This window comes from Erythrolamprus reginae, chromosome 2 (genome assembly GCF_031021105.1).
Source record: "Erythrolamprus reginae isolate rEryReg1 chromosome 2, rEryReg1.hap1, whole genome shotgun sequence".
Lineage (NCBI taxonomy): Eukaryota > Metazoa > Chordata > Lepidosauria > Squamata > Dipsadidae > Erythrolamprus > Erythrolamprus reginae.
Window position 1 is genome coordinate 159,893,408 of NC_091951.1, and position 15,000 is coordinate 159,908,407.

The 15,000-nt window shown below is 39.7% G+C and overlaps 1 protein-coding gene across 2 annotated transcripts in view; it reads left to right on the top strand.

Annotated features, from left to right (window-relative positions):
- BAIAP2 (BAR/IMD domain containing adaptor protein 2) overlaps positions 1-14,658 on the top strand; it is a 196,009-nt gene extending 181,351 nt beyond the window's left edge. The window contains exons 14-15 of one of the 2 annotated variants that reach the window (XM_070740210.1): positions 4,216-4,273; positions 12,360-14,658. In XM_070740210.1, coding sequence (XP_070596311.1) covers positions 4,216-4,243 — 28 coding nt within the window. In that variant the 3' untranslated portion in view covers positions 4,244-4,273; positions 12,360-14,658. The remainder of the gene's footprint in view (positions 1-4,215; positions 4,274-12,359) is intronic. The other variant, XM_070740211.1, reaches the window with a different exon arrangement.
- Positions 14,659-15,000: the final 342 nt, after the last annotated feature.

Consider the following 15,000-nt stretch of genomic DNA (forward strand, 5'->3'; position numbering starts at 1 on the left):
GCAAGCTGCACATTTATAACAAAATGAGTGCAAGATTCCCACCCCTCTTTTTTTTTTAAAAACCCAACAATCTGGAAGCAAAATATGCATGGCATATGGTGTATGTACTGTTACTTCAACTATCCTTTTTTTTTTTTGCAAGTTAATGACAAAAATCAGTTCTCTGCGTCAAAAGAAAAGGGCAGTTGGGATGCTCGGGTATTACTGTGTTGGTTTTGGCAAGAATTGGACTGTTAAACTGAGCACCAACCCAGTCTCCATTTTGTAAAGTATTTTGTTTTATATATATGACAGACACAAGCATATTATATTATTATTCTATTCTATTATGATATATATTTTGTAGGAAGGTGTTTGTTACCTCACAGTTATGCTGAAAAAGAGCGGTGGAGTAAAAAGGAGGTGAAGGGCCTCTTCTGTTGTATTATGCAGATTGCCAGATCAATCCAAAGACTTTCTCTTTATAAAACCGGAGGGTTTTTTTTCGTCTTCTTGGTAGAAAGGGAGGGCCAAGCTGCCTATGTTTTGAAGTTCCAGTTCTGAACCTGGATATACTGTATATTTTCTTTCTTTTGCTGAAAATTTCAGCCACTTTCCTTTGCTTTAAAAAAAAAAAGCCTTCAGTCTTCTTTATGTGTCTTAACTAATTTCAGGGGCAAAGAAAGTAGGATTGAAACTATTGGCTACTGACTGGGACTGCAAAGTCTGGGAGGTTAAACACATGAGCCATGCTAAAGACTGAAGCTTTGGGCTACAACAAGTTTTCCCAACCTTGGTCACTTTAAGATGTGTGGACTCCCAGAATTTATCCAGCAGCAGCTGGGGAATTCTGAGAGTTGAAGTCCACAGGTCTTAAAGCGATGAAAGTTGGGAAATCATGGATTACAGTCTACAATGTGAAGCTATGTCCCTGTTATGACCCAAGGGTGACTGCAGGATATGGTCCAAAAAAAAAGTCACCAGTGATGCAATCAAAACTCCACCAGTGTTTTATATAACGCACATTTTAAAAAAAGAGGCCAGGCTTTGACTATACTGTCTTAACTAACATATTGACTTTTTTTTTAAAACCACACTTGCCGATGCCCTTGTGTGATGCCAATGTGAGTTAAGTGAAAAACAGTCAAAATATTTGATCTGTATCAGAAGCAGCTGGCAATATTATATTAACCAATTGTATATACGGAAGTTCTATCTCTACATATATAACAAAGCTTTTGTTTTATATAATAGACTTGGGGCATATGTAGTAAGATCCTCATTGTCATAGCTTTGCTGAAACAACGTTTACATCAAGGATACTCTGTAGAATACAGACAACAAAGCAAAACAAAACAAAAAATGCACAAGTTCTGTGTGAACACTGTAAAAGTGCTAATGGGGAAGGGAATTGTGTTCTTTTTTTCTTTTTTCTTTTTTTTAAGAAAACGCTAAGAAGCAAAAACAAAAAAACCCAACAAAAACAAAATCAAGCTGAAAAGAAATGTGCCCTGTACTATAATATTTGAATAAAAGTTTTACTTCCTCCATTGAGTTGGGCTTGGGTAATTTTCTTCAATTTTTTTTTAAAAAGTCTATTTATTTAGCTGATTTTTATCCTTGGCAGATTATATATTCACACTTAGATTGTTTAGAGCCGTGGTAATGCAGTGGTTAGAATGTTGCATTGCAAGCCAACTCTGCCCACAGTCTGGATATCGATCCTGATGGGACTCAAGGTTGACTCAGCCTTCCATCCTTTTGAGGTTGGTAAAATGAGGAGCCACATCATTGGGGGCAATATGCTGATTCTGTAAACCACTTAGAGAGGGCTGTATAGCACTTATGAAGTGGTATATAAGTCTAAATGCTATTGTTATTGCTGGTGTATTTTTAATACAAAATGTTCTTGGCCCAGTCCCCATTTTCTGAATCCCCATTTTTTCAATTTCCTTTTAATGCTCAGTTATGTCTTCATCACTATGCTGGATATTATTATTCCCATTCTACATATTAAAAAGCGAGATTGGGGAAAAAAACAGTTGCTCAAACCCAGGGCAGGAATCTATAAAAGTCAACCAGCTATTAACCAATTCTAATTCTGATCACCAACATCTGGTGGAAGACTCTTTCCAACAAGCCTGACATGAAACATGTCAGAGTCTTTACCAAGAATCGGATCATTAGAGCTTGAGAGTTTGTTGTGGGAAAACCTAAGCCGCAGCTGATCATTGTAGTTAAAGATAAAAGTTGTTAAAGGTAAAACAGTTCTGTTTATAGTTCTGTTGAGAATGGCCTCCTAATCTTTTGTATTACAACTTCAACAATATCCAGACCTCAGTCATTCTGGCTCTATAAGGTAAAGTTTGAAATATGAGATATTTGGAGGGCAACAGAGTGGGAAAATGCAAGAATTATAGCAAAGCGTCTTGGGGATTTCTAAAGATACAGCATATTCAGCGGTGTCTGTCATTATCCCAAAATAATACTGGGACAATCTAGCCTTTTATTTCCAAAATAAAATCAAAAATAATCCCACCGCAGCCTGGTTTCACTTTGTAGAGGCTACATCCAGTTTTACTCATGTGGCTAATAATATGCTAGCATAATATGAGCCGGGGTGGCGCAGCAGGTAGAGTGCTGTACTGCAGGCCACTGAAGCTGACTTGTAGATCTGAAGGTCAGCGGTTCAAATCTCATCACTGGCTCAAGGTTGACTCAGCCTTCCATCCTTCCGAGGTGGGTAAAATGAGGACCCGGATTGTGGGGGCAATAGGCTGGCTCTGTTAAAAAGTGCTATTGCTAACATGTTGTAAGCCACCCTGAGTCTAAGGAGAAGGGCGGCATAAAAATCAAATAAATGAATAAATGAATGAATGAATGAATGAATGAATGAATGAATAAATAAATAAATAGGCTGCCCTTGACTTATTTAGTGACTGTGCAAAGTTACAACAAGCACTGAAAAAAATGACTTATGATTATTTTCCCCACTTAACGACCATTGCCCATTGTCATATGATCAGAATTCAGACATTTGGCAACTGATTCATATTTATGACGGTTGCAGTGTCCTGGGATCATATCACCTTTTGTGACCCTCCGACACGCCAAATCAATGGGCAAGCCAGATTCACTTAACAACCGGGTCACTCTTTTAACAATTGTGGCGATTTACATCTGTGGCAAGAAAGGTCGTAAAAGGGGGCAAAATTCACTTAACAAATGTCTCACTTGACAGCAGACATTTTGGTCAAAAGTGGAGGACTACAATACCTGTGCGTGAAAAGTTACAAAGGTCAATGAAAAAGCAGACTGCTTCTTGAAAGAATGTATATGAAAAGTTTACATTTATGGGGAAAAATGTTAAGTGAAATATCTTCTCTTGCAGGAAATGATCTCTTTTTAAACCTGCGGCAATTGAGCAGAAAACCTAGCTGATTTCCTCCTTCCCTTTAGTTCTCCTGGCATTGATTTTATTTTATTATTTATTTTATTAATTCAATTTCTATGCTGCCCTTCTCCTGAGACTCAGGGCGGCTTACAACAAGTAATTTTGTAAATTTTGCGGTAAAAAATTAAAATTGCCAAAAGTGAAAAAAATGAACTCTCTTTGGTCCGAACTTGCTGACATCTAATCAAGAAACATCTCTCCTCTGGACGGTGTGTCTTTAAGGGGCCTGATCAGTGAAGGCTCTACCTTAACCCACCCTTGTCTCCTCTCCATTAGAATGGACTTATAGATTAGATTAGATTAGATTAGATTTATTGGATTTATATGCCGCCCCTCTCTGTAGACTCGGGGCGGCTCACAACAGTGACAAAAACAATACATAATGACAAATCTAATATTTACCAATCTAATTACAGTTTTAAGTTAAAAAGTTCATAAAAGCAACCCCAATATATATAAAAATCAAGCACACAATCAATCAAACACCAAAAAAACATGGGCAAGGGGGAGATGTTTCAATTCCCCCATGCCTGACGGCAGAGGTGGGTTTTAAGGAGTTTACGAAAGGCAAGGAGGGTGGGGGCAATCCTAATCTCAGGGGTGAGCTGGTTCCAGAGGGTCGGAGCCACCACAGAGAAGGCTCTTCCCCTGGGTCCCGCCAGACGACATTGTTTAGTCGACGGGACCCGAAGAAGGCCAACTCTGTGGGACCTAACCGGTCGCTGGGATACGTGTTTGCCACACACTGGTCTACAAACAGCCTCTCTATTTTCCCATTACAGCCCGGATGTTGAAGTGGCCAGGTTTTGAGATGTATCCCTGACTGTGTATACAGTAGTTGTAAGTTTACCATCTTTTTTTCTTCCACGTGCCCACTGCTCTCCCTCTGCCCTACACTTCACTCCTAAGAATGCTCTGGACTGACTTCTTAAATGCTGGTGGCACATGGAACCACAGATGGAGATGGAGGGCATAGGAAACTTAAGCCTGGCTGGACAGTTGCAGGGAAGTTCCTGGAGTGGTTCCATTCTTAGCAGATAACTGGTCAGTTCAGAGCAAGACTCGATTTGCTTGCAGCACCGTGGGCATTGGAATCTCATCACCTTTCTTTGGCTAATGGAAATGGTTCCTTTTGCTCCTCTGATCTTGGGAATAAATCTCTCTTTGCAATCCACACTTATATCCACCAACCTTAAAATCCTCCCTCCCTTGGTTCTTCTTTCCCCACCTCCACCCACAACCTTTTCTTCTCGCTACATTGCTCCTGGGTTTGAATTTTCACCAAGCTTTTAAATCTGGGTACTGGGGTTTCTGGTTTCCAGTGAGCGTTTTGAAGCTTTTGCACAATTACTGCAATATGGTTGGCAAGTACACTGGGTATGGGCTCATTGGTTTTCTTTCCCTTCCGAGTGGTTCATTGTTTTTATGCCAGGACTTTGTCCTGGGACAATACAGCTCCAGTTGCGGGTGTCTGCTTGTGAGAAAAGAGACCTTGTACCTGCAGATTGCCCATCGCCCCCTTTGTCAGGGATGGGAATGTAAAGTTGGAATTATCAAATGGCTTTTTTGTGTGTATGTGTGTGTGCCCACATAAAAGCTCCCATTGTATGTGAGGGAATGCCGAGGAGTGCCAACAAGGTAATGAGCCAATTTTTCTTCTAAACTGTTTATGTTTTCAGTCTTTCTTTCTTTCTTTCTTTTTTTGCCTCATTATTCTCAGGAACAAGCCAGTGTGAGACCAAAATAAATAAATAAATAAGAGGAAATGTTTTATTTTAAAAAGATGACCCTTCGTCCCTCTGCAATTTTAGCCTTGCGTGGAAGTCACGTTGCCAAACAGCTACTTTTGTACAAGCCCTAGGACAAATGGAAGAGAACACAGGTTAGGTCTGGTGGAAATAAAATAGATATGGCTCTCCCTCCTCCAACTTGGCTTCCGTCTCTGCTCAGCAGCAGTGGTGCAGTTTAAAAGAAAAATCTGTCAGGCTCTCACATTTCCCCTCTCTTCCCATTTGCTATTACAAAAATAGTTAACTATTCCTTGGTGAGTCACAGTGTGAACGATTTTCAGTGCTTTCTCTCTCTGTTCCTTTTCAGTTTCGAGAATCTATTTTAGCATCCCTTGTGGGGAGAAGGGGTCGCCTTAAGTTCCTGCATTAATTAAGTAGGAAATATTAATTCCCTGTGCTTTAAAAATAGAATAGTAATTAATTTTGCTGCTGTGAACTGAATAGCCCTTTAAAAAAAAGAGCTGTACTGGTTACAAATAGGTGTTTGTGTCCAAAAGAGAAATGATAGAAACATAGAAGATTGATGGCAGAAAAAGACCTCCTGGTCCTTCTAGTCTGCCCTTATGCTATTTCCTGTATTTTATCTTAGGATGGATATATGTTTATCCCAGGCATGTTTAAATTCAGTTACTGTGGATTTACCAACCACTTCTGCTGGAAGTTTGTTCCAAGCATGATGCTCTACTTCAGGGATCCCCAACCCCCATTCCATGGATCGGCACCAGTCCTTGGCATGAAAGAAACTGGGCCACACAAACAAGAAACGCCCCATTTGTGGGATACAGGCAGCACATGAAACCATGCCTCCTCCGGTCCATGGAAAAACCTGTCTCCATGGAACTGGTCCCTGGTGCCCAAATGTTAAGGGCCGCTGCTCCACTTCTGCACAGCAAGCCCAACTTCTCTATCTCTTAGTAAAGAGATGTGGGGCTACTACTCTTGCAGGCCCACCTGGGAAGACCTCTATCTTTTTCTTGGCCAATAATATGTAAGTGATTTACAATATCTTCTTCCAGTATTTTGTAAATACTGTAAATAAATATATATTTCCCAGTATACAATTTGGTAGTTTCCTATCCAAATATTAACCTGAGTTGATGATGCTTAGCCTCTTTGGAGACCAACCAAGGCTGGGTAACTGCAGCCAACTTTAGTTGTGACTGCATGCAATAAATTTGGAAAAGCATAAAATGCTTATAGATTCCTCCAGATTACAGCACACACTGCTTTATCAGATGTGGCCTCTTTAAAAGAAGGCATGTGACTAATGATTTTGTGCATGACCCACATTCTATTTGTTAATATCTTGCTGTTAATAGTTAGCCACTGCATTGGTGCATAGAAACATTACATTGCAAAGCAAACTGGGAACCAGTGATTGTGGGATTAGCAAACATTTTCAAAATGGCACTTTCTTTTGCTACAAGCTTGAGAGGAGGAAATACTTTCTCTTGTCAGTAGTTCCTGGTGTCTAGAGCTTTTTCCCACAGGTCCTCTATTCTGCAGAATGAAAACACGTCTTTGAAAATGCTGTCCAGTTTTGTGCAAAGAAAGTATCATTTTGGTCAGATAAGTAGTTTTGACTGAATCTAAGTCAAACTCAGATCTTAATGTAATATTATAATACCTTGCTTCCAGGAATGTCCGTCCATGGTTGTTTTATTAATAAAAGATTACTGATCTGGGCAGGACTGATGTTCTTCCATGATCATTACTTAATCAATCGGTTTATATGCAAGCATTTCTTTTTTCATGAGCATCTGGAGAAGTAGGGAAAAGTGGAACCACCCTGAGGGGAACTCCATCCCTTTGGTATTTGGATTGCAGCATTTTGGCATTGTGGTGCTAGCCAGATGCCAAAATGATAACGTGGACCCTCTGCTTTTTATTCTAGCAAATATTCTAGCAAGGCAACTAAAAAGAATGTTAAAAGGCAAATACAGTATAACCAATTTCAAACCTAAATTAACATAATATAAACCCATGTTCAAATTGACGCTAAGCTAAATTAACAAATCAAAAACCTGGTGTAAGAAGTGTATTTTCTAAGTTTTCTAAACCCAGAGGTATTGTGGAGAAAAAGCAGCTCCCAATGAAGCATATTAGGTAACCTGGGAGCAAACCCCAGGAAGGGTTCTTTAGCAGATTGGCATGTTGAAATTCAAGCCCGCACTTAAAGGAATACCATCAGGTGAATGGTCCGTTGTAGTGGGTATAACAAACTGGGAAAGTTCTTGCTTCTTGCTGGATGCACTATATTACCCTAATTTACATTTTCTTTAATTCGTCTTTAGAAACGTTTTTGAAATTAGAGCTATTGTTTCTTTGCCATCTTCCTATTTAATTTTTTAAAATTAAAGATAAGTCAGTAAGTATGGCAGGTCCCTAGGTAGGTGCCCTGGGCATATTAGTACCTAGGATTGGTTTATGGGAGATAATGCACTACTAGTTTTAAAATCCCCAGTAGCATTAGACAAAGCAATACCCCCTGGCTTTCCAATAAGAAAATGCCCATTTCATGCACCAAGCATCAGTTGCCAGGAATGGGGAAGCTAGAATTTCTAGATGTTTCTGAACTACACTGCTCAAAAAAATAAAGGGAGCACTTAAACAACACAATATAATTCCAAGTCAATCAAACTTCTGTGAAATCAAACTGTCCACTTAGGAAGCAACACTGATGGACAATCAATTTCACAGGCTGTTGTGCACATTCAATTTTGCACAGAACAAAGTATTTAATGAGAACATTTCATTCATTCAGATCTAGGATGTGTTATTTGAGTGTTCCCTGTATTTTTTTGAGCAGTATATAAGCCTCTCAGGATCCCAGTTTATTGGCCATGAGGGCAGGAGCCGCTAAGAATTGTAGTTCAGCTCTTCACCCTAACTATATAGTTGCTACACTAAGCATCCATTTGTATTCTACATTATGAATCCCCTGAGCTTCTCTTTCCTCTGGAAAGAATTGTGGACCACCTGTTTTCTTTGAACACACAAGCTCCTTTCTGTTGGCTTCAGGTGGATCTTGCTCAGTGGAAAGTGCCTTTTGCCTATTTTTATGGCAAACATCCATCCTGCATCTACACAGGATTCAATCCTAATTCAATTCAATGGATTTTTTTTTAAGTCGACATGTACAGGATGGCAGAGACATTGTTTCCTTGTCATGAATATAAAAGGCCAAAGAAAACCTGACATTCTGTAGACCCCACAAAACAGAGCAAAAACTAAAGAAAATCAAATGAAATGATGCTACCACCAAAATAAAACACTTTGTTTTAAGAACATTCCACTCATGCTGTACAAGTAGCTTTCACAAATAGGGGTGTAGTATAAATCTTGCCTTGGTGAATAATAAATACTATTCTGTTCTATTCTGTTCTTCTTTTTCCTATCCTATCCTATTCTATTCATATTCTATTTTGAAGAGGTTCCATCTAATGTCCCCAGAAAGTGTCCTCAAATCCCTATCACTGAGTTAGCAAATGTGGACTAGAAGGAATACATTAAAAAAAAATCCTCCCCTTTTTTTAGGTGCTTTATGCAGTACTGTATTCCCTCTAGTGTCTTTAGAGAAGAAAATCTGTGGGGTCCAAAAGAGCATAAATTACAAAGAAGCAAATTGCTTATGGTGTGTAGTACGTTGGCTATCCCTCAGATAAGCTGCGTCTCTTAAAAGAGAAAGTAGGCTGCTTGTTATTTTAAGAGAGAAGACTGTGGGATCTGAAATCTGTTCTCTTTGGCCAAAGGCCAATCAGTCTGGACAGTCTTCAAACACAATTTCTCTGCAGCTGAGACACACTTTGTGAATTGTTGCTTCTTGTAGAAGCAGCTGATGCAACGCCCCCTCCAGCCTCTCTGGGCCAGGAAAGATCAGAAATTGGCTGGAACTGCCTCCCCCACACCACTCTGTAACCCCAGCCTGGTTCTAGATTTGTCCATGGTGGAAAGTCTACGAGTAAAGTAGACCCACAACAGTTACTTGTTAACAAAGATTGGGAGAGCAGCAGACTCCCCCGAATAGAGGCCAGATGTTCTGGAGGAAGCAAGGCTTTCTTTGTATGTGGGTGATAGATATATTGAGATATATATATACATACATACAGAGAGCGAGATAGAGAGAGAGAGAGATATTTGATAATAAAAAGAGAGAGAGAACTGATAATAAAAAGAGACACTAGTATAATATATATGTATATATTATACTCATCTCTCTTTTTATTATCAGCTCTCTCTCTCTCTCTCTCTCTCTCTCTCTCTCTCTCTCTCTGTATGTATATATATACAGTAATACCTCATGATACGAACTTAATTGGTGCAAGGAGGAGGTTCGTAAGATGAAAGGTTCGTAAGACGAAACATTGTTTCCCATAGGAAACAATGTAAAGTCAATTAATCCGTGCAACCAAAAAAACCCCCGCAAAAAAACGGCTTTCGGCGACTGCTGGGAAGCCGCGCGGCTGTTTTAAAAGGTGACAGCTGGGCTGGGGGGCTTCCCAGCAACCTCCCGAACCGAACCCGGGGTTCAGAAAAATTTTGCCTCTTCTTACGAACTTTGTTCGAGTTACGAACCGGCGTTCGGGAGGCTTCTGGGAAGCCCCGCCGCCCGGCTGTCACCTTTTAAAACAGCCGCGCAGCTTCCCAGCAGTCTCCGAACGCTGATTCGTAACTCGAAAAAAGTTCGTAAGAAGAGGCAAAAATTTTCTGAACCCCGGGTTCGTATCACGAGTTGTTCATAAGACGAGGGGTTCATATCTTGAGGTACCACTGTGTGTGTGTGTGTGTGTGTGTGTGTGTGTGTGTGTATATATATATATAATATATAATATATATATATGTCAAATGTTTTTTGTTTGTTTTTTAGCTTTGACACATACAGAATATAGTTGTCGGCTATAAATAAAAATTAACTGCCTTGTAATGGTCCTGGGTTGGACCTAGAGGCTAAAAGGAGCTGTGATGTTCCTTCAATATACCAGGGTGATCCGACATTAAAAAACATATTTTATGTTATTATTGGGACTTGAACTTGCAACCTTTGCCTTGTAAGGCAGAGAATTATCCTCTAGGTTACAGTATCCAATCCCTTCAGCTCTGCACCAGGGAAGGGTTACATATTTTTGTGTCGAATCACCCTGGTGTATTGAAGGAACATCACAGCTCCTTATTTGCCTCTCGGCCCAACCCAGGGCCATTTCCAATATATAATATATATAATATATATAATATCCCACATATATATCCCACATATAAAGAAAGCATTGCTTCCTCCAGAACATCTGGCCTCTATTCAGGGTAAACTGCTGCTGCTCTCCTAATCTTTGTTAATCTGGTAATAGTTTGATTGCTCAGGAGATCTGGAAATAAATTACAGGTTCCTCCTCCTTTACATGATGGTTGCTCAATTGGGAGGTGGAACTCTACTTTCATATGGCTTGAATTTTGAATTTATGAAAGAACAAGCTGGAGCTGCAGCAGAATGTGGCTTTCTGGAATAATTTTATTATTGCTGCCTCCCCCCACCCCCACCCCCAAGAGTCACTGGCCCGAGATGGGTGTCTAGGCTTATTGATTGAAAAAATAATAAATTCCTGACTTCAGTCAACGGGCTAAGACTTCTTTCCAGATGAGCCATTCCATTCCTCCTTCCTTCTGCCAGTCAGCCATTATTCCGATCCCCCGAGTATCTTCAGTCCTCATGAAAATATGTGGAAATGGAGTTCCAGGATTTTTCTGTTGCTTTTGGGTATGGAGTGCTTCTACAAATGACAGAATCCTCTCTACCTTTCTGAAATGTCCCTTCTGGTCATGTTCGATGCTACTTTGGCTGCAAACGTATCAGTGCTCCTCAGTAACTATCAGAAGAACTGTAGATGGATTTTTCTTACATTGCCTGTCTTAAAATAGAAGAGCATTTTCTTTTTTTTGAGAAAGGAATCCATTAAAATAAGATTGACATGAACATGCATATTTTGATCAGAAGAATCTTTAGTACCAGCCTATGTCTTGAAGGTATGCACTCTACATTCTTTAGCTGTTGTTGTATTTTCCTTCCAAACTTCATGGGCTGTAAGTTTGTTTGTGTTACTTGGATTTGGGGCACACTGCCACTGGCATGAACATTTCCTCCAAAGAATCTTAGTAGCTGACCATCTCACTAGTTGTAATCTATGGACAAGCAGATTTGTGTAGTCCAGAGCTAGTATAAGTACCTTGTGACTCTCTTAAACTCCAAGAATGTGGAGCATGACAAGGTGATACCCAAATTCTCCAAGAAGAAATTCATACTGATTAGAGTTATGGTGGAGATTGTGGGATGAGAGCAACAAGGAATGAGGTGATACCCAAATTCTCCAAGAAGAAATTCATACTGATTAGAGTTATGGTGGAGATTGTGGGATGAGAGCAACAGGGAATGAGGTATGGTCAAGAAACAAAGACAAAAGTCAACCTTCCCCTAAAGAAGAGTTACACTGACTTCCTGCCAAGATACCTTTCCTGAGAAAGCAGCTTACTTTCTTTGTTTCAATAAGAGGAGGGAATATTCTGGTGTCATGCCCATGGCAACTGTGACCTACATTTCAATCCCATCACTTGACCTGAGGTCAATGCCTTCCAGGGCGTTGGCTACAATGCATATTGCTCTAACTTGTCTGGGTTAATGGTGGTTGTAGTCCAACATATTTGTGGGTGAGTGATCAGTGAAAGGTGAAGTGGACATCATGTATTTACATCTCTCTCCCTCTCTCTCCCTCTGTGTGTGTGTGTGTGTGTGTGTGTGTGTATGTTGCTTTCTGCATGATACAAAGCAGTGTCTATTCATCCGTCCATGTCCTGGATAGTCTTCCATGTATTTAAGCTTGGCTAGTGAAAGGAAACATTGAGGTAGTTAGCATTTATGCCAAAGACATTTTCCAGGCAAAGGCATTGTTTAAAGATTCATAGCGTTTCTTGTTTTGTGAAGACATGATGTTTTTTTGGCTGTGGGTAGGGACTATGTTTGTAGTTATCTTTTGTTTGGTGTTTGCGTCATCCCTGCATTCCACTTCGTTTTGTTGTCCTTGTCAACAGAGAACATTTGTGTCCTGAAACAATTCTGGCTAAAACTATGCCTTGCTTTCTCTCTTACACAGGAATCCTTTTGCCAACGTCCAGCTCAAACCAACGGTGACAAATGATCGTTCAGCTCCTCACATCAGTTGATCCAGAAATGTTGGGTTATGGCGGGTACCTTGCACCTTTTGATTTCACCTCCACCTGTGTTGTATTTCTGTGAGGTCCTTGTACAGTTTATGTGTCTTTCCCTCCAACTCTGTTTTGGTAGTTAAAATGGCATTTAAGTGGCATGCTGGTGTGCTTTTCCTTTTGCTCATTAGATATAGAAAAGAAACTTGACCTTCGGAGAACGATGAGATTTGAAAGGGATGATACACTGCTATACTGGGTGGAGAGACCTAGATAGACCAGAAAGCAGGCTCTGACTTCTTTGCCTTTGCAGCTATATGCAACGTTCATAAACGTTTTTAAGAATAGCCACTGAGATACCGATAGATGAACCTTGCAGTTTTGCACTGTCCTATGTTTGTCAGTTAAAATGTCTCCTGGAAATCCTTTTTTTCATCTTTTATTAAAACCTATGGATTTGAACAGGACTTCAGAGCTGTCAAGATAAGCTTTTTGGGCTGCCTAAGGCCTTCAGATGAAATGCATGACCCAGGTCCCACGGACTCAACACTTGGAACTGACACGGACTTGAATCTTCCGAAGCGCTTCCTGGCAGCTCCCTCCTTAACCTTGCGTTGGACTTTTGCTGGATAAAAGTAAATGGTTTACTGAATCAATGTTTAGAAGAGCTGGGCTCCTCAAAGCAATTGTCTCAATTTGACACTTTAATTTGTATTCATGGTCTTTTCTCTCCTAATGGTCCTATGTCTATCCTGCTTTTCTGTGATGATCCTTAAGTCGGCAAGGCCCACTGATGGCCAAATTATTGTGCACACCTTTTCCAGTATATTAGGATGGCTGGGGAATGTTATGCAGGAAAGGAATATTTTCTGTGTGCAACTAGCACCATCTGTTGCTTGAGCATTTGTTTCATTTCTCTATAGCTTTAAATAGACCAAGGGAGGGACCATTAAAAAGCTAGTTTAGTCCTACAATGCCCAAATTCATCTTGCTGTATCTTACTGACACATCTTGACTGGTGCAGGTGTGTCTTCTGCTGCCAAAACAAGTTAGTTTAGACAGCTTGACCTCTGCCTTGGTATTGGGCCCATGCTGTTTGAAAGGTCCTTTGTTCTGTGACTTAAGCCAATACAGTACTGTATTCCTGGGTGGTTTGTTTTTTTTTAAGTTGCACTTGCCTTCTAAAGTAGATGTTAATTCAGTCACAGATAAGCTCCCCCCCCCCCTTACGTTCTGTCCTGTTGGCTCTCGAAGTCTGGTAAGATGTAACAAAGACCATTCAGCTCGCTCCTTGTATTTATGTAACCCAAGATTAGTGAGTAGTTCTAGGAAATAAGAGTTATCAAAATGGAACTGGACTTACCCACCAGTTGCAGTGCTGTTACTGTTTGAAATCCAGTTATGGGGATAATGAGCAATGCAAATCCAATTCCTAAAATATATTTGACTTCAAATATGGAGTGATAGAGGCAAATTAGAAGTCAATTTTTAAGAGCTGTGTTGTTTCTATGCCATTTACCCATTCTTTCTTTCAAATTCTTATTGAAAAAACACTAATGAATTATGCTGGATGCAAACTTCTGCCTTATTCTACATAATAGTAAACCCCAGCTGACTGTACAAAAGCTATATTGAGGTGCTGCTTTTTCTTCCCAGAAAGAAATGATATGATAAATGGTATTTTTTCCCCTCTAAAAGTGGCAAAGCTTTTGGTGTGAACTTTGGCCAAATATTAAACAGCCTCACTTATCTGATCCTTTGTGCAACTATTTGCAGCTGCTTTGCTTTTTCCAGTGGCTTTAAAATGCAGTCACAGCTGCCTCAAATATAAATTTACCAATCTTATCATTAAAATCATTCAATTTCAAATGTGATCATAGTTTCTGTGGTCTCTGTTCTCAATTTCTGAAAAAAACATCAAGACCGGTTTCTGTGATACACTTAGCCCAGAATTGTATTGTCTGACTTAATGTGTTGAGTGAACCCAATAATAGTGATGTATTCAATAAATCAAAGTTAAACTGTGGCTTAGCATGCTATGCAAATCCTGTTTAAGACTCCCGTGCAAACTTGGAGATTTTTTTGTTAGCATTTCCATCACAACCTGTACATTTCCCTGTGGCCTATGATGCACAAATATAAATATCTCGAAATCTATATTTTTATATAAAGAAATTTAGCTAAAAACCAGTTTCAGAAAATCTCTAACTCTGATAGCTCAGATAAGGCCGCAATCCTAAGGAAAGTTATTTAAAAAAATGAAGCTCACTGTTTTTGATCACATATGCTACAATTGCTTTTTTATTATTTCATTTTTCTTCTATTACAGTTCTTTCTTGAAAATCATTTTTCCAGTTGTTGAATCGTTTGTCTCTGTTCACATAAATATAATGAAGATTCTCAGCCACACTGTACTGCTTTGAAAAATCGCTGTCTCTCTCTCTATGTGTGTGTGTGTGTTGTGTATGCATTTTTAAAAAGTCAAACTTTGCCAAATTATTTTTGTTCTTTAAGGAGGAAGATTGATTTTAGCTACTTTCTTTGCTCCTCTCTCAGACCAGTTCATTTCTTATGTAATAGTTGCAGCTG